Source organism: Acanthochromis polyacanthus, chromosome 13, assembly GCF_021347895.1.
Source record: "Acanthochromis polyacanthus isolate Apoly-LR-REF ecotype Palm Island chromosome 13, KAUST_Apoly_ChrSc, whole genome shotgun sequence".
NCBI lineage: Eukaryota > Metazoa > Chordata > Actinopteri > Pomacentridae > Acanthochromis > Acanthochromis polyacanthus.
In genome coordinates this window covers 25,781,242-25,801,354 of record NC_067125.1, presented here as the reverse complement: position 1 = coordinate 25,801,354, position 20,113 = coordinate 25,781,242, and the positions used below count along the sequence as shown (strand labels likewise).

Here is a 20,113-nt window from a genome sequence, read left to right as displayed (position 1 = left end):
ACATTCTATAGTGCCGTATTTCTGGCATGATTTTTTTCAAGTTTTTAGATGTTGAAAATGATATAACAACAGAGCAGCCTTGGCGGAGTGCTGTGCTCTCTGAGTGCTTTTCTTGTTTGGTAGTGTTAGAGCTTTACAGATCCAGTCTTAAACCTCAAAAGCTGCGTTGCAAAATTGCACTGGAGCCGCCTTTATTACATCGAGCATGTTTGATATCTACAAAATAAAAACTGTGTTGACTGTATTTCCCCAACTGTTTTCTCATCCAGACTAGTTTCTGTTTTTTTTCCTCGCTCACCATTAGCATTAGCAAATTGTTGCACCACCAAAGTCTCCATTTTATTTACATCTGCTTCCCCATGTTTGCTCCCTCTGGCACAATAATAATATCCTGCAGTTAGTGAGGCAACATTATTTTTAAATCTTGTGGTAGATTTACTAAACCGCCATTTAGATGTATTAGACATGAAGTTTCTCCTTGTGTGTGCGATGCAATGTGACTTCAAAATCTGTTAAAACTTCTGCTGTGTGAGCTCAGCTTAACCAGAAGATCCATTTATTATCGGATTTGTTGACCAAAAAAATCCCCACACTTATCCGGAATCAGCCCGACTGGTGGGGAGGTCATATGATCATATACTGTCTCATGATATTTACTCACTTTCTGCATTTCTTTCCATTTTATTTGTATATTTAGTTTACTGTAAAGGCATGTTGGTGTGTAACCTTTTATTTGTGTGAGTGTCATTGATTCCGTAGTCTGACTCTGCAGCATCTCTTCCTGGTGGTGCCTGGCTGTACAGATGCTGATGCTGGTGCAGTGTGTGTGTGTGTGTGTGTGTGTGTGTGTGTGTGTGTGTGTGTGTGTGTGTGTGTGTGTGTGTGTGTGTGTGTGTGTGTGTGTGTGTGTGTGTGTGTGTGTGTGTGTGTGTGTGTGTGTGTGTGTGTGTGTGGGGCCCTAAGCCAAGCTCCGCCCCCTTCTGCCTCTGCTCCCCCTGCTTTATAGCTAATGAGATGGAAGGAGGAGGGATGCAAGTGAAGGAAAAAGTGGAAGGGAAGGAGGGATAAAGGGGGAGGGAATAGAGGGAGGGAGAGGAGGAGAAGGAGGAAGTGGAGATGGAGGAGGGAGTGGTTCAATGGGAGAGGATGGGAGATGATTTGTGAGGGCGAGAGTGATCTCAGACGGGGAGGGGAGAGTCCAGGAAGCCTGTGGGGGAGGAAATAGTGGAAGCAAGTGGACCGACTGACCGATTGACTGACTGACTGACTGACGGACTGGCTGGGTGTTTCTCTGAGGAGTGTCTGACTGACAGGAGGAGTGACCAGGCTCTCAGCGTGGCACGATGGCAGGTAGGCGAGAGCAGCTCCACCTTCACCATCACTTCCCTGCAGCATGAATATTTCAGCAGCCTTCAGTTTTCTCGTTGCCCCACGGCGACCTCACGTTGTCCATTTCACTCCACCTCTGGCAGCAACACGCGACCCATTTCATGCATTTCATCATCCATATCTGTCCGTCCATCATCCCTCCATCTCTCCTCCCTCTTTTGTTCCATCCATCCCTCCTTCGTGGTTATTATTCTGCTCCCTGATGTCTGTCTGAGCCTCACATCAGCTTTTTTTTTTTTTTTAAGTAACAGCTTTACTGTAATGTCAGACAAAGTGTGTGTGTGTGTGTGTGTGTGTGTGTGTGTGTGTGTGTGTGTGTGTGTGTGTGTGTGTGTGTGTGTGTGTGTGTGTGTGTGTGTGTGTGTGTGTGTGTGTGTGTGTGTGTGTGTGTGTGTGAGAGAGAGAGAGAGAGAGAGAGAGTGTCGCCTGCTGCATATCAAATAGATGTGACCTCAGGTTTATAAGGAGAGTAATGAAACACCACTGAGGTGTAACCACTGTTATTGTGTGTGTCTGTGTGATAATTCAAGGGCAAATTGAAAAGTAGCCGCCACTGCAGGGCTTTAAACAGGTGTCCTGACAGCAGAGGAGATGAAGGTGAACCTTGCTGATCTCTCCATCTTTGTGTGCTCTTTCTCTCTCTCCTCTCACCATATGTTCAGATTCTTTGCACGATATGTAACATTTAAAATGCTTAGGTTAATGTTAAAAGCAATAACAGTTAGTGTTAGCATGTTAAAATGACAAGTCAAACATAATAAATGTTGAAATATACACTATATACTAAAAAGTTTGGGGTCACCCAGACAATTTCATGTTTTCCATGAAAACTCACACTTTTATCCATGTGCTAACATAACTGCACAATTGTTTTCTAACCATCAAAGAGCCTTTCAACACCATTAGCTAACACAATGTAGCATTAGAACACAGGAGTGATGGTTGCTGGAAATGTTCCTCTGTACCTCTATGGAGATATTCCATTAAAAATCAACCGTTTCCAGCTAGAATAGTCATTTACCTCATTAACAATGTCTAGACTAGATTTATGATTAATTTAATGTCATCTTCATTGAAAAAAAACTGCTTTTCTTTCAAAAATAAGGACATTTCTAAGTGACCCCAAACTTTTAAACAGTCAAAGACTGGAGACTTTTCTTACCTGAACTCTTTGACTGTTACCTGGTTTGATCTGCTTTCTTCAGGTTTTATCGGTTCCTCTACCTCACGCTGTCGGTCAAAACACCAAAACTGATTTAGGAGTGAAGATGTAAACTAGTATGTTTCACTAGTTTACATGAAGGCAGCGGGACCAAATTTTCCATAGTGACAACAGTTAAAGCTGCGAACATTGCATGCAAAATTTAGGACCTTAATGTAATTTAGCATCATTTCAAAGACCAAATGATCAAAATCACTGAATTTCATTTGTGTTAGCTTGTCTCAGTTTAGTGTTAACACCATAATACACACTAAAACAGCATTAGAGTTTATTGGACAATTCAGAAATACATTAAGGATGCAACTGTGTAAATGTTAACATTTTATGCTATATGCATTTCCATGCTAGCATGCTAAATTCAGTGTGCAAGCTTCCACGGTGGGCTGAACGATATACAGGAAGAAAAAAATAATGGCGATTATTTTGACTATTATTGGAAAACGAGTTTCACTTTTAATGGGAATTATTTTTGTTCTTTTTTCTACTGTGAAAATCTAAAAATGATGGTGTAATCTTTGCTGCTGCACGTGACAAGCACCTTTGTAGAACCACAACGCTTCATTTTTACTTGTATTTTGCGACATATTTCATTGTTGGATGTTGTCCATGATGCAGTATTTCTACAATATTTTGATTATTTGCTCATCCCTACTTCCCAGACTTGTCATCATGTATGGTAAGCAGCTGAATGTGGTATGTTAACATCATAACATCAGCATATTATCAGAAGATTGGAGCTTTAAGCACAGCTGAAGCTCAGTTCAGATTGATGACAGCTGATCCGACTCTGACAAGTCCAGCCAGGTCTGAGATCAGCCTCTGAACTGTAGATAAAACCCACAGATTTAAGCAAACAACATGACCTTTTTCTGGTGCTGCACGCAGAACAGATTTGACTACGTTGCGCTGGTCAAACAATAAAGATATTCTTTGTTTGTTGTGTTTCTGATGACTTCATTCGAGCCCTTTCTGAATATCTGGTGGGAATTTATTTACATGTACTCAAATGATCCTGCAATGAAGCTAAAAGTATTTTACAATCAAATGACAGCTTTATGATTACCCAACTGTTATCGTCCTTTTGTTTCCTCATTTTTCCTCTGTTTGCCCACTCAGTTATGTGTATTCAATGGTCACAGCAGTTTAGATAAACATGATAAGTTAAAAATTAATCTTTCTTCTCAGTCTACTCCCACCTCATCATCCTTTCACTCGGGATCTCCTCCCACCTACATTCTGTCCTCTCCTATTTCAGCTCTGTTTCTTGTATTTGTTTCTCTCTTGCTCACTTATTCTGTTTCTGCTTTAATGATCTCACCTGTTTTCTGTTTTAAAAAAAGAGGCATTTTGTCCACAAGGAGTAAAGTAAAAACAAGGACTTGATTTCCTCCCTGGTTACTTATGAAATGCTATGGTTTCTGTGCACTATTTATGTTATTAGATCGTGTTTTAGATTGAATTTTCAAATGTTGCACTGAGTCTGAATCAGCACTTAGGCCACAGTGACTAAAAAAGGGGAGAAGGAATCCATCTTTTTATTAAAGTAGAGAAAGGCCTGATCCAGTCTGACTTTATGCCGCCGCTTCACAGATCAGTTGTTTCATGCAAATCTCCCCTGAGTTTGATGATTGTATGTAAATCTGCTGCTTGATTTCCTTCTGGTCGCTTCCTGTCTCATTTGACTGTGAGATGTGATACAGTAACAGTAACAGTCCTGCCTGTGTCCCCCGGATCAGCTTACACTGCTGATCTAAGGCATGCTGGGAGCTTTGTGTCGCAGCAGTTTGATCCTTAAAACCACACTTTTGCACATAGTTTTTCCCTTTTTTTTAACTGCAATTTTAAAATTGATAAGAAATGACAGCCACATGATGAGTGTAACTGTTGATTAAATAACAGGAACAAAGATGGAAACTCATGGTGGATCTTCAATAGTCTGCAGAGTTGTTGCCATTCATTATGATTCTGTTCTTGTTTGTTCTATTTATTGCCTTACACTGTAAAAATTGTATTTGAGCTGTAGATGCAGCTGTGATGACAGTTTACTTTGTGGATTCTATTCACTTGAACATTGTTCCTTTAAAATTGTGATCCAGTTTTAGCAAAAGTGTGGAAATTCAGTTTACTGCTTCTTTAAATGTCCACGCTTCCTCAAATTTTCCTGCTGCTGGTTAGTTTCAGGAAGATCACTGCCTGAGGAAAAAGAAAGAACGGCAAGTGTAATGATGGAATTTTACGTTTAGATTAAGCAAATGCTTAAGTTGCAACAATTTCAATATCCAAGTGAAATTTTCTTAAAGTTAAATTACAGCAACAGTTCATTTGAGAGGAGTCAAATGATTTAAGTCGATCTAACCTAAACCAGTGGCATTAATGTGACTTGTTAATGCGGACAAACTAAATTTTAATTGCATCTTATCAACAATTGTTTCTTTCAGTGTTTTTTCAGCTTTTTTTTTAGGTTGATGTCTCTTTCAGTGTTAGAACTTACATATACAGTACTTTATTCAGTCTAAGAGTGGTTTATGTATCATTTGATGTAATGATAATTCAGTCGTTTGAATTAGCTTCAAATGAAGGCATGTACACACGTGGACAAAATTGTTGGTACCCCTCAGTTAAAGAAGGAAAAACCCACAATTCTCACTGAAATCACTTGAAACTCACAAAAGTAACAATAAATAAAAATTTATTGAAAATTAAATAATCAAAAACAGCCATTACTTTTGAATTGTTGATTAACATAATTATTTAAAAAAACAAACTAATGAAACAGGCCTGGACAAAAATGATGGTACCTCTATAAAAGATTGAAAACTATTTGACCAGAGTGACATGATTAACTCAGGTGTGTCATTTAATTGACATCACAGGTGTTTCCAAACTCATAATCAGTCAGTCTGCCTATTTAAAGGGAGACAAGTAGTCACCCTGCTGTTTGGTGAAAAGGTGTGTACCACACTGAACATGGACAACAGAAAGCGAAGGAGAGAATTGTCCCAGGACATCCAAAAAAAATGATAGACAAACATCTTAAAGGTAAAGGCTATAAGACCATCTCTAAACAGCTTGAAGTTCCTGTGACAACAGTGGCTCATATTATTCAGAAGTTCAAGACCCACGGGACAGTAGCCAACCTCCCTGGACGTGGCCGCAAGAGGAAAATTGATGACAAATTGAAGAGACGGATCGTTGGAATTGTATCCAAAGAGCCCAGAGCAACCTCCAAAGAAATTAAAGGTGAACTCCAAGGCCAAGGTACATCAGTGTCAGATCGCACCATTCGTCGTTGTTTGAACCAAAGTGGACTTCATGGGAGACGACCAAGGAGGACACCACTGCTGAAAAAAACTCATAAAAAAGCGAGACTGGAATTTGCAAAAATGCATGTTGACAAGCCACAAAGCTTCTGGGAGAATGTCCTTTGGACAGATGAGACCAAACTGGAGCTTTTTGGTAAGGCACATCAACTCTATGTTCATAGACTCAAAAACCAAGCATACGAAGAAAAGAACACTGTCCCTACGGTGAAACATGGAGGAGGCTCAGTAATGTTTTGGGGCTGCTTTGCTGCATCTGGCACAGGGTGTCTTGAAAGTGTGCAAGGTACGATGAAATCTGAAGACTATCAAGGCATTCTGGAGAGAAATGTGCTGCCGAGTGTCAGAAAGCTTGGTCTCAGTCGCAGGTCATGGGTCTTCCAACAGGACAACGATCCAAAACACACAGCCAAAAACACCCAAGAATGGCTGAGAGAAAAGCATTGGACTATTCTAAAGTGGCCTTCTATGAGCCCAGATCTGAATCCCATTGAACATATGTGGAAGGAGCTGAAACATGCCATTTGGAGAAGACACCCATCAAACCTGAGACAACTGGAGCTGTTTGCTCATGAGGAGTGGGCCAAAATACCTGTTGACAGCTGCAGAACGCTCATTGACAAATACAGAAATCGTTTAATTGCAGTGATTGCCTCAAAAGGTTGTGCAACAAAATATTAAGTTATGGGTACCATCATTTTTGTCCAGGCCTGTTTCATTAGTTTGTTTTTTTAAATAATTATGTTAATCAACAATTCAAAAGTGATGGCTGATTTTGATTATTTAATTTTCAATAAATTTTTATTTATTGTTACTTTTGTGAGTTTCGAGTGATTTCAGTGAGAATTGTGGGTTTTTCCTTCTTTAACTGAGGGGTACCAACAATTTTGTCCACGTGTGTATCTGTATATGGCTAACTGGTTTTTAGATGTTTTTAGGCTGATGTGTTTAATAGCTGCTGATACTGTGGAGATTTTGTGTTAAGGTTTAGTTTTGGGACAGATAATACAGTAAATATTTCCATTTCAAACTAAAGATGAAGGCATATTTGCTGATGCCAAAGTTATAAATGTAGTTTAAAATTAGTTTTCTTTCTTCTTTTTTGCATAGCAAAATCATTGTACAGCAGGATTCTGACCTCCAGTTTGCAATGGATACTTTTGGGATAACACCCTGATTTTGGACAATTAAACTAACAAAATAAAAGTTGAAAAAATGTACAGAAAATAACATTAAACTGTAGCTTTGACTGAGGAATCTCCAGTTCAACACATGACTGTTTGGTTCTTGACATTTACCTGATATCTGCTGTAGCTTTGTGAGGAACAGAAGATCTGTAGATATTCCTATTCTTTTTAAATGACACATAATCCTCCTCCTCCTCTGTCTCCGTGGCTGTAAGATTTTGAAAGCTCTAACTCACGTCTGAATGGAAAATCTACATTTATGATCATGGGAGTGTGATTGCAGTAGGTGTCATGACAGAATGGACAGCAAATGAAGAGCTGAGATGCTCTGTTAAACCAGAAACTTGTTTTTGACTTTATCGGATTGTAATCTGTTAATGTGGGGCTCAGATAAATAATCTGCACTGGGCAGTTTGCCTTTTGATAATCTGGTGATGTAATGGTGGTTGGGTGGGAGGATGGTGGACGATTAGGCTGGAAAGAGTTCAAGATGAGAGGAGGGAAGGCTGAGTGGATGTGAGGAGGCAGCAGCTCATCCGCAGCATCACAAGTCAGTGGAAAAAACATGTAGGGAATAGCAAATAAATGTGCAGCAAATTTGAATTTTAAAGGAATATGTTTTACTTTGAGTTTAAACCAGTAAATCAATCTGCTTATGGAGCTGCACCATTTAAACACAGCTGTGTGTATTGATAAGTATACACTAAAACCTTGAAAGTAGCCTAGAAAAGTGCTAATTCAATGTTTAATATCTTCTTCATGGAAACATTTGCCGTAACTTTTATTTAATATCTTCAAATGTTTAGTTCGGCCATCAGTCTTTTTCTTTCATTTGCATTACTGCCCTCTACAGTTGTCAGTGATGGTGACACAAACAAGAATGTTACCAGCAACATGTGGCTGGCCATGTGGCATGAAGTGACTTCTTTACGTCTTAATGTTCAAAGCTGTAATGAATAAAACAAAGCTTTGTTTCTCTTTCTGAACCTCCATCCTCCTTCCTTTTTTCTTCTCTCCCAGTCTGTCTGCTCAGGCTGATGCGGTTCGTCTGTGTTTCCTTCCTTCTTCTTTCCTTCTCTCTGACTCACACTCATACACTGTTTCTGAATTATTAAAACCAGTCAAGACTCCTTTAGGAGCTTTATCCCCTCCAGGAAACTCAAAACCACTGATTCACAAAGCAGCAGCAGCAGCAGATATCCATAACGCTCACCTATACCAGCTGTTTGTGACACACCCATGATGTTTAGACATCCAGGCAGCAGTTATCTGGTGGTTTCTTTGCTTTAATGATTCTGTTTTTTTGCATTTTTTTCTCACTTTCTCACACTCCATGTGATCTCATTTCTCTAACATGTAAAGTCAGCTTGTTAATCTGTATTTTGTAGCCTTCAGTGTTGCTAAATGCTCATAAAAACCACCCTTCAATGAAACATTTTGATGGATGTTTTTTCTATATTGATGTTTAACGCTCTATGTGACATGTTTTTGTTCTATTTTTTGACTTACTGATCTCATTGCTGTACTGGTCGACACTTTACCTTCCCACTGTGGCCCTTATAATCTGTATTCTGAGCTGTCAGACTCAGTTAAACTAACCCAAAACCCTTCCTCCTCCCGTCCAGATGACACGGTGTCGGCCAGCAGTAACATGGACATGGAGGACCGGGTTTCACACCTGGAGCAGCGGCTACAGCTGCAGGAGGACGAGATCCAGCTGCTGAAGGCGGCTCTGGCCGACGCTCTACGCCGGCTGGGTTACTGCGAGGAGCACAACCAGGGGATGCAACCGGGAGGTTCCCATGCAGGGAGGAGACCTCTGGCAACTACGGGCTCCGCAGCACCAACCAAAGGTCAGTAAAGCTGTCCGACAAACTCATATCAGACACCTCATCCTGTTATTCAGGCTGAAATGAACCAAACAATACACAATACTATCAATACTTTTGATGATTATATTATGCTGTATCTAGCAAAAAAAAGAGATATTTACACTAAACACTGTCACTCGTCAATTTTGTGTTTTCTTTACTTCTCATTTGAAACTGAGCAAAAATATTCTTTCTTTAGGGGTAAGAGTGGGGAGGAGACATTTTTGTAAATCCTTTTGGACATTCATCTCCAGCTCAGTAATTTTTTAATCAGTCATCAATGCATATCATCACACATTATTGTATTTCTGTAAAACCAAAACATGTCGCTGCTGTTTCTGTGTTCATATTCCACAGATAACCACATGTCCACCAACAGTTTAGCAACAATTCTTTAGCGTGTTCCATCAATCTGAGTCAAAGCATCATCTGTGCTGTAGTTCCTGAATGCTAACAAATCAACTGTTATGTTAAAAATCGATCTTTCAAGTTGTGATCCTCTTTTGCCTGCTTTAGTATTTCATACTTTTTAATTTACTTTTACAAATTCATTTTACAGAATTATTTTCATCTTAATGTTTGCACATATTTTTTTGGTGCCTCTCCGATAGCATCTGCAGCAATTTATTGAACTCAAGTTGTTCTTAAACGTGCTGTATGAAGAAGTTTGATTTGCTGTTATCTTTTCCCAACTGAATGGCTTTCATGCTAAGGTTGCTAAACAGTCCAGACAACACCTCATTTGAATATACTAAATCTTACACAAAATTTCCATAGTCAAAATGGCCTACCACTTGTCAAAAATACAAACATAACTGAATGAAAAGGGTGAAACTTGTTGAATGGCCTTAAGTTTTAAAGAAAAACAGATATGAATGTCAAAATCACACAATCCTCTAATGCTCAATATCGAAATCTCCAATTATGACAAATATCTAGAAGCAACATATTAAAGTTTCCCTGCAGTCTGGGGGTTCATTACTGATACTGTGCCATCCACAGGCTGCTGTCAGCATCATCTTTAATTCTTCCTTGGATGAAGCTGATGATGGTTTGTTGTGTTTCAGTGCGTCAGCTGCTGCAGGCTCTTCCCTCCAGACCACTGAGCAACGGCTACGTCCAACAGAAACGCCTCCTTTCCTCCCCTTCATCTCCAAAGAAAGAGGTGCTGCAGTCCATTAAGAGGTACAATTGGGAAAGGAAAACAGATTCAGTGTCTTTTAATACTCTTGTTTTTATATTTAATCTCAGCGGAAAGATGCAAATGTAAAACCAACATTCTAGTAAAGGCAGAGACCAAACAGCATCTTAGGAGACAAACTGACACGGTGAAGAAATCATGAATTATGAATTTTTGCAGTAATGTGTCTTTTTTTTTGCCCGTTTATTGCATCATCTTCAGATTTCTCCAAACACAGAACTGAAAAGATGATGGATGATTTAAGTGACTGTGTTTTCACATGACTGGCGGCAGATGTTTAATCTTGGGATTAGAATCTAGGGATGTTAGTCCACTCATGATTCTTGGTGTCTATGGGTGAAAAAGGGGTCATTTTAAGCACAAACTCTGTCCTTTCCCCTTCTTCAGAAAGAGTATGTCCACAGAGCGGCTCACCCTGGTGAGGAGAGAGATGGCAGCGGAGAGTCGGAGTCGAACCACCTCCTCCAGCAGCTCCTCCGGCGGCAAAAGGTGACTGTCTTCTTCTGCTGGATGGCTTTCTTATTTATGTATCTATGGAATGTTCCTTACTGCTCTGTGATACTAAAAGAAAACCATTGCCAGTCATTTTAAGCAAAAAAGATGGAAGGAAAATGAGGAAAAGAAAGCATTACAGTATTCAATGCCACGAAAAGAAACTGAAAAATCCTCATTTCGCTTAACAAGCTCCAAGCCTGTGCGTGTAGGTCAGCAGGGTGGTGCAGGAGGTCTAACCTTGCCAGCAAGTTGATTTCTCGCGATATTTGTGAGTTCACAAATCTCTCAAGAAACCATCTTGCTCCGCTTCCACATTCACTGTTCGTACAGAGCCAAGTTGGCACGGGCCAATCACGCAGCAGTATTCGTGTGTGGGGCGGGATATCCGGGTGTGAAGACGACACCAAGCGCCAGTAGATCAAAACAAACATGGCAACGGAGGACAATGATCGTGTAGATGCTGCTATTAAGTCAGTTTTAGCTGAATCTCCTATCGCTTCTTTGAAGGAAGAACAACGAGAGGCGCTTTGCGCATTTCTGGATGGTAAAGATGTTTGTGCTTTTTTACCTACGGGTTTTGGTAAGAGTTTAATCTACCAATTGGCTCCGCTCGTTGTGAAGATCCCGCGATTGGCTAAAAACAAACCTGTCAGAGGCGGGACATACTGTTGCATTGTCCAATCTGTGCCTCTTTCCTCCGAATGGATTTACATGGAGCGGTCCCAGATTGATATTGTGGAGTACTATCAAGTACTACACAATTATTAATCTGGCTATTGCCAGGTTACAGGAGGTCAGGGGGTCACTCAGACTGCTGTAATGAGCTGTCGTATCCGTCTGATTTATCTGTCTGTCTCACTGTAAACAGACATGACAAACCATAGTCAGTCAGTAGGAACTCATTTTGTGCCAGCCAGAAGTCAGGAAAATGAGTTGGCGACCTGTCCAGAGTGTGGCCTGTTTCTCTCACAGTGTGTGCTAGTATAGGATCCATTTCTAATGAATCTCACAAGGAGGTGTAGAAAAATTATATTAAATGTATCAACCTTAAGAAAAATTATATACAGTGAAAAATAAGGAGATTATTTGACACGGAACCAGTCAATAAAGTTGAGATGCTAACCTAAATGAACGGCAACAGCATCTTTAGACCGTCTAATACCACCAGATGTGTCTAGAGTACGTTAATTTTAATTAATTATCTAATTTTAATTAAGTGACTTTACAGGACTTTAATTTCTTCATTCACTTTATGTCTTATATTTAGCATTTGACACTTTAATGTGCATTTTGTAGTTTAGTATGTTTTTCTTATTTATTTGTGTCACAACAACAGAATTTCCCCTTGGGCATCAATGAAGTATTTCTATTCTATATTTATTCTATAAATGCACAGTATTTAGTCAAGATTGTGCTTTTTTTAAGTGCTGCAGTAGGTTCAGTATCTTAAACCTTTCATAGATGAAATGAGTATGTATACAGTACAACTACAGTCATACTGGTGTGTGTTAGTGAGTTGCTTCACTTAATAAGACTTTTCTGTGTTACACATTCATCATTAATAGTTGTCTTGTGTCTCTTGGTGTAAAGGTGATAATATAATGACTTTATTTAGATAGCACATTTTAAAGTCAGGGTGTACCAAGAGCTTTCCAGACAGGACAAAGAAAAGAAGAATACTTAAAGAGATGGTTGAACAACAGAAGGCTCATCAGTCCAAACAGAGAAGGAAAAAAAACAGAAGCAAAAGTGGAGAAATGAAGTTAAACATGGTAAAAAAAAATTTTTTTAAAAAGTGCAATATAAAACACTTCAGCCACACCAGATATAATAATAAAAGCACCAAAAATGCCATATCCCATTAAGGGAAAAGAGCAAGTGGAATAAAATAGTAAATTAAATAAACATGTAATTATGTAAATAAATCAAATGTAAAAGAGAATTACACAAACAAAATTAATAAAATTAAACCTAATAAGACCTCTGCAGTCCTTTAATGTCCAGATATCACCATGAAAATATGTTTTACATTTACTGAGCTGTTGTTTATTGCAGCATTAGAGCTTTAGACACTGAAGTTTCTACTTGTCACGGTCAAGTGAATGCAACACGCAGGTCTTTTGTCAGCAGTAAACAAACAGAGGACGTTTATTATTAGTTATAGTACATAAATTCCATCATTTTTCTTATTTTCAATCTGGGTGTTTTTGCTGCATGTTATCTTTCCTCTATGTCCATCTTTTTCTTTCCTAATTTTTCATCCAATTCTCTTTTTTCAGTCACTATAATCTGTACAATTGCACCCCTTTTCTTTTATTTCTTACTTTTCTCCACTTTTCTTATCCAAACTTTGTCTTTTTACATTTTCTTTCCCTTCTTCCTTCCTTTCCTCTCCTCTCTCCTATCTTCTCTGCTGATGGATCACGTTTCCACCACTTCTTTTTAAAATGGAGGTGTGGTCACGGTGCAGAGGGGGAGTGTCTGCACAGTTAGGAAGTGTGTTCTGGTTGGACGAACGAGGCTTTCAGGCTGAGCTAAAAGTTTGCTGAGGGAAGAAGGAAGTCGGTGTGTTGCTGTGGTTGTTGGACAGGACTGACTGCTCTCTCTGTTGACTCTCATTCTAACGGAAACCTTGCAGACATGAAGAGATCTTCCAGGTAAATGGCTGTTTTACAATACATAGTTAATGATTCACAGAGAAGCAGCAGGCTGTAATCAGAGAGGATTTATTACTGAAGCTTTTAGAAATCTTAATGATTCATAGGAGAAAAATGCAATGTATCTGTGAAGGAAAGCGTGTAACTTTAGTCTATGAATGACCAGATGGAAAGGGCAACTCACAAAATGATTATTTAGCTCTTAAGGTCAATTAGATAAATTTTAGTGCTTCCAGCGTCACACCCAGTTAGTCCCTCAGTTACTGTTTGATTAATGTTTGAATAGATTATTGGCTTATCTTCCAACATCTCAAGTTGTTCTATTCAAGTCAATAATCAGTTGTTTGGGTCTAGATTCACGACAGCCTGAGGAAGTTGAGTATTTCTCTTATGAAACTGTTGTCACGCAAACCCGTTTGATGCAGTGGGTTTCTGCAGGGCTGTGGGTGGCTGTGGGGAGGAGCAGTAACATGAATAAAACAGAAACAAGAGCCAGCTGTGTCAGTGGATCCAATGGCAGGGTCCGAGGACAAAACCGAAAAATACTAAATTATGTAATTCTGAGAAGACGGTTTAATAGTTCCATTGTTTTATTGTGGAGTTGAATTACGGAAGAGAAAATAGTGGGTTGAACTTTGTTATGTAAAACCAGTTTTTAATTCAACACACATGGGTTTAGTTCTGTTCGATTGGACTACACTGTGCATCTGTTTGGAAAAAGTCAAACTTTTTTGGAAGCAGAAATGTTTTTTTCTGAAATGTGGAAACTTTTATCCAAAAATGTGTTTCTGCGTGCACATGTAGACTCAGTTTATGCACCTTTTTAAGCATTGCCAGTGTTTCTTTAGTCATCGGGCTTCTGGGGACAGAGAAAAGAAACAGACATGTCACATTTCTGTGCGGTTATGAAACATGAGAACACACAGACAGGATGAGTTAATGTGAAGAGACAGACGAGCAGTCACACTGAGCTCAGCAGGTCTGTCAGTTATATTCTGTTAAAGCAGACTGATGCTGACAGCAGACAGGACAGAGCTGCTGATTTACTGGACACAGACATGATGAGAATATCACACATGTCCAGGCTTTTAAACTGCTATAGTTTTATTCACGACCTGCCTCGGCTGGTACACTTTTGTACCTCAACAAATGTTAATTTTAAGGGCTTTCAAAGGATTTCTGATGAATTAAATTTCGTCTGAAGCAGCTTACGAGTACATGCAAAATGCTGTAAAGACAAGGCGGCTAAAGGAGCTGTGGGACATACACTGTTTGAACTTCCTCAGCTTGCAACAAGACCGATAACATTGATTGGATCTCCTGTTTAACATGCAACAGACATATCGACCACATCTCTGATTGCAGACAAGCATTTTACGCCACCATTAAACAGTTCTAACATCACTGTAACAGCTTTTCCTTTCGTCTAATATGAACTAAATTTAATGTTTAGTTTGAGTAATCAAAGAGAATTGCATAAAGCACAAAAAAAGTTCACTTTATATGTCATTTTCCTTATGTTTTTATGAAATCTAGTGTTTAAACTGAAAACTTGCAACAAACTCGTGGCCCAAACATTATACTCGTAAGGAATACAGGCTTATACAAAAAGAATAACTAACTTTCTCTCAGTCAAAGTGAAACAATGCAAATACAGATCATGGAAGTTATAAAAAATATCTACATCATCTTGAAAAGAATGCAATTTCCTTATATCGATCAATTCTTTCTCCGTTTGAGTGCCTGCCTCTGAATTTCCACAGTGAGTTCATCCAGTGTAGCAGTTCAGTCTTTTCACATGAGCTGAGCGAAAATGTGAAGACAATCAGATGTGTTGATGTCTGTCAAGTTCACTAATGCACTGCTTCAGTCGTAATGGATCTGGAAATGGATGCATACTCAACCGCACCCACAGTTTAGGGGTTCGACCCATTAGTCCGACCTCAACGTCCATTTGCTATGCGGCTGTACCACTGCAGGCACTCCCCTCTTATAACTGACAAGAAATCTGTTGCAATCAATGTTACCTTGTAATCAAATTGGACAAAACTGTCAGTAGGCGGCAATATTAGAAAGTAATATTTGATGAAAAACATATTTCGGTTTGTTGCAAGCAAAAACAAGATAAGGGTTTTTTTGCAGCCACATGGACAAAATTAGTCTTCTTAAACCTTAGAATATCACTTGCAATGAAAGTGAGTGGTTCAGATGAGGAGGACAGTGAGAAGTTGTCGATTTAGAGTTTAATTCGAACCCTGGTGCCTCAGCTCTGAATAGCGGGAGCATAACAATGCTGCTGCAAAACTGCTGCTCCGGTTTTTCAGGTGCAGGAAGGGTTTAATGTTGAGATCTTTAGAGAAGTGGAGGACATCAGTTATTATACTTGTCCGTAGTACCAGAGTGAATGTCTGCTGAACCTGTGAGAGCTCAGAAACTTCTGGAGAAGCTTGAAATTCAAGGACTTTTTCATCGAGCTCTCTACAAAGGGAGATGGTCTTCCTTTCAAAATTCTGACATGATGCAGGATTTTTCAGGGGAACATTGATGCTCATTAGTTCCCTGTGATTGTTACAAGAGCCCATTGTGTTGAACTGTGTTCAGGCAGGCAGAAAAATGCCAACAAAACACTCAGTGCTGCATGCTAATGAGTGCTCTGTTTGTGCATTCCCTCTCCCTGGAAACCCGGTGACTCGGACAGCCGCCACACGGGCTTCAGATGCAGAGTTATTCGGCCTGTCTGGCTGCCAGCTACCCAGCATGCTCCGCTCTAATTACTGGGTCTGGATCAATCTTGTTCTGCCATTGGCTAGAACCGGGCCACGCCTCATCTTCCTGGCAGACTACACATACACAAACTCACACAGTTGAAGAAACAAGTGGGCCTTTATGTGGTTATTTTAGCGCCGACACCCTGCCTGGTCGCCTCCAGCTGCCCGGGGACACAACAGACAGCAGCCAGGTCCTCGGATCAGTCGTCTGTTTAAGCTTTTAATCTTCTTCAGATGCTTCAAACGCACACATGCGAAGCTCTGATCACATTTTTGCCATTGTTCTCGTTCCTCGTGTCCCTCGTTAATCTTTAAAACACACTGTGACAAACCTGTTGCGGCAAACTTACACTTCACTCGACGTGACTTCATTCGCTCAGAGAGACATTTAGACGTCTCAGCGCTGTGGGGCCATTTTTTTTAGTGAACTCCCCGTTGAGCAAATGTCAGGACAAGTAAATACACATCATCCATCCTGCTGTTCTCAAACGAAAGTTATATTTACATTCAGTGTTTCACATCAAAGTCTGTAATTTGAGGTTTAACCATCGAGTCCATTTCTATTCCACATAAAACATTTGTGATGTATTTGTTTGGTTGCAGAATTCTTCATTTTTTTGCTGTTTTGTTTGTTTCCTTTGTTTCAAATCTCCTCAGTCGTTGCAGTTTTCCTCCCAGTAGACATCTGTGTCTTGCTCTGACTTTGTGTTTTTAGTATAAACCAGCATGCTGAGGAGAAGTGTGTCCTCCGCTAATGCTGTTGTGTTGTTTTCTCCACAGAAACACTCAAACACATTGTTCTCCTGTTGCTGAGCAAAGAGAAGCCCAACCTTTAATTTCCCTTTATCTTATCAAGCCTTACTTTTAAACGCTGTTGCCATGGTGACATCCACCTGTCAGCTGAGGCAGCGGTTCAGCGTCCTGCTGATCTGATTGGTTGACAGCAGCCTGACAGGTTAAGGTTTCGTGGTCAGCAGGCAGTGAAACGCTCAACATGCAGTTCTGATTCTGGATGAGCAGCGACTTTCACTCAGAAAGTGATGAGACGGCTACAGGTTCAGACTGACGGGTCTAATTATGGATTTTGGCACAGTGGCTGACTCATCAGATGTCATTTTAGTTTTAGACATCCAACGTTGTTTTTATGCTTTTTTGTGTGATGCTCGCTGTTTCACTGTTTTGCTGAGAACCACATTCACTGTGTGTTTAGCCAACAGCGTCACCACTTCTGTGTGGATACAAAAGGACATCCCTGTTGACTTTTTGTCTGCTGACTTGATCAAAAGTGCTTGTTCTTTTTAATCATCCCTGCACAGAGCCACATTAAACAGCTGGAACCCATTCATTTTCCCCATTCATTAAAGGAAAACTGAACATTATGTTCAGTTTTGCGTAGTTTACAATTACAAAGAGTGTTGCACAGGGCTGCATTAACTTGGGTGGATAGATAGATAGATAGATAGATAGATAGATACTTTATAGTTCCCTTGAGGAAATTCAAGGTATTCAGTAGCTCACACATGTTGCACTCAGGATAGATAAAGATAGATATTGTACTAAAGAACATGCAATTAACATGCAAATCGAGTTAATGATAAAATACCGAATGTGCTGGTATTTACGAAAAGTTGCAAAGATGGTTGGTATTCATAACAAGGTACAAAGTTGCTGGCATTTACATTAAAAGAGGGTATTAGAAAAGTACAAAATGGTACAAAAACACTTCTTGGGAATATGTTTATGCACTATGTAAGCATGATTTCAACAGAAACAACAAATGCCTTCGAACTGTACACAAGAAAGGCACTCAAAATTGACTAAAATGCTATAACCTTTGCACTTTTTTGTTCTACTATGGATGAGTCAAGTATCATAACTTATTTGAGATTTTGCACATGATAATAAACCAGGTTGTCAATCTTGAGGTGTTCTGGTCCTGCTCTGGTCTTGTGTACTCGCCTCTTTGCCCAGTTGTTATCCAAACTTTCATATACATACAGCACACCAAAATAGCACCACACAGACCTTTAGGAAAATGCAAACTAAATTACGTTCTAAATCTTGTAGTGCAGCCCAATCGAATGAGCTCTAGTAACTATATTATGTACAGTAAATACAACCCATTACCCAGAGAGGCTGCTGGAGTTGTGCAGTCACACACATGGATCAAATTAGTAAATTAATTTATGTAACAAAAGCAGAGCCAAGAATCTGTCCATCCCATTAGACCGCTGCTAGCAGGGTGCAGGCATTTTAAATGACTGCAACACTACAGCTTTACTCTGGTAAAGAAATGCTTTGTGTGAAAATGTTAGTTGTTGCACCTCATTTAAATCTCCTAATATTACAGTGTGTTGTTCTGTCTGTTGAGATGTGGGTTTGAGCTGTAGTTGGCCAACGCTCAGAAACTCTTCCAGCCAACCTCTAAGACTTCTTGTTGCCATCATAGAAATCATCGTCTCACATTTCACAGGTTTGGTGCAGCTAGTATGTAGCATGAACACAAAATGCCAGCAGTCTTTCCGAGCCCCAGGGATCCCTCCTCCAGGGTGCATCATCTCACCGTCAGGAGGATAAAAGCTGTCTTCCAGTGTGTGATTACATGATGTAGAGGATGTTTCTGCTGACTGTGAGCTCTGCAGCTCTTCCCTAATGTCCAGTTAAACTGCATGGTGAAGGTTTCAGACTGTAGAGCGAAGAATAAATAATTTAGACTGGAATAATGTAGTAGAAAAACAACTCGGGAGCTTTGAAAAATATTCATACACATATGTGGATGCTGTGTATATTGTTTGATGTACTTCTTTCTTTATCTTTTTTCCATTATGTATGAAAATTACACCCCGAGTCACCTGATGTTGAAGAATAATCTTCATACTTACCTCTTTTCTCTTTTTCAGTAAATCCAAAGAATGCACTCTCAATGCAGGTAAGAACAGTCTTTCTCTCACCATTTCTTTGTTTTCGTCTGGAACACTGTGTCTCATGTCTGCATTGACTTATGCCGTCTCACCCTCCATTTACTGTCACACTTTAATTTGTTGTAAAGAGGATGAGCAGCCTCTGATGTGTGAAACTCAATTAGCCTTCAGGAGTCCTTGGAGTCCTCTTGAGGGATTTTATTGCTCGTTTTGAACCAATATTATTTCTCGTTAAAAATGCCAAACGTCCATTTGAACGACTGAAGAACCTGTTAGAAATGCTGAAGATCCCTCATTAAAGCAGACAGTAACTTCTGAGGATTACAAATTAGCTGTAAAAATGACAGAAATGGAATCTGTGTTGCTGGAAAATATTTGGAACTGGAAATTGAAAAAAAGTGAGGCTATCTTAGATAGATAGATGGTAGAATTTCTTTTCATTATGTCCAACAAAGACCAAAGAAATCACTCTTCCTCTGCTTGATTTTGGGAAATATTTGAACCAATGAAGCTCACAGTGACACAGCTGCCTTTGACTGTGAGCAGTAAAGTCAGTTTGGACAACTGGCAGGATTTCTTTTCAAAGAAAAACAGATTTTTTTGTTATTTGATCAGAAAAACATTTTTTTTTTTTTGTCTCAGAACTTAACACAAAGCTGCAGGATTACATAAACATCTGCATGTGTGTATGCAGACTAATGTATGCTCATTACCTTCAGTCAATGCAGTGCTGCTATTTTCCAATAAGAAACACTGTGACCTCCTCATTCTGCCTCTTCTACATGTCTCTGAAGCATGGCTTGTGTTTCTCTGTTCCTTTCTCTTCATTTAACCATCGATCTGACTGTTGCTTTTCTCTCTCCTTGCTGCTACAGAGGACGGCTACGTGAGGATGTTCCTCCGAGGTCGTCCCGTCACCATGCACATCCCCGACCAGCAGAGGGAGAGCTACAGCATCGACCAGAAGGTGGCTCTGCCGGACCACAAGCTCAAACTGCAGTGGGTGTATCCTTCGAAGCAAGAGCTGATGGATTCTTTGATAAACATTAATAGATGTGAAATGAATGAATTATAATCAGTGT

The 20,113-nt window shown here is 39.7% G+C and overlaps 1 protein-coding gene across 2 annotated transcripts in view; it reads left to right on the top strand.

Annotated features, from left to right (window-relative positions):
- Positions 1-1,175: 1,175 nt before the first annotated feature.
- Positions 1,176-20,113, top strand: part of eml2 (EMAP like 2) — a 30,850-nt gene continuing 11,912 nt past the window's right edge. Inside the window, exons 1-6 of one of the 2 annotated variants that reach the window (XM_022194162.2) lie at positions 1,176-1,350; positions 8,744-8,971; positions 10,057-10,174; positions 10,578-10,679; positions 19,011-19,039; positions 19,907-20,036. In XM_022194162.2, the coding sequence (XP_022049854.1) occupies positions 1,344-1,350; positions 8,744-8,971; positions 10,057-10,174; positions 10,578-10,679; positions 19,011-19,039; positions 19,907-20,036 (614 nt within the window). In that variant the 5' untranslated portion in view covers positions 1,176-1,343. Of the gene's footprint in view, positions 1,351-8,743; positions 8,972-10,056; positions 10,175-10,577; positions 10,680-13,205; positions 13,343-19,010; positions 19,040-19,906; positions 20,037-20,113 lie in introns of those variants that run through there. The other variant, XM_022194163.2, reaches the window with a different exon arrangement.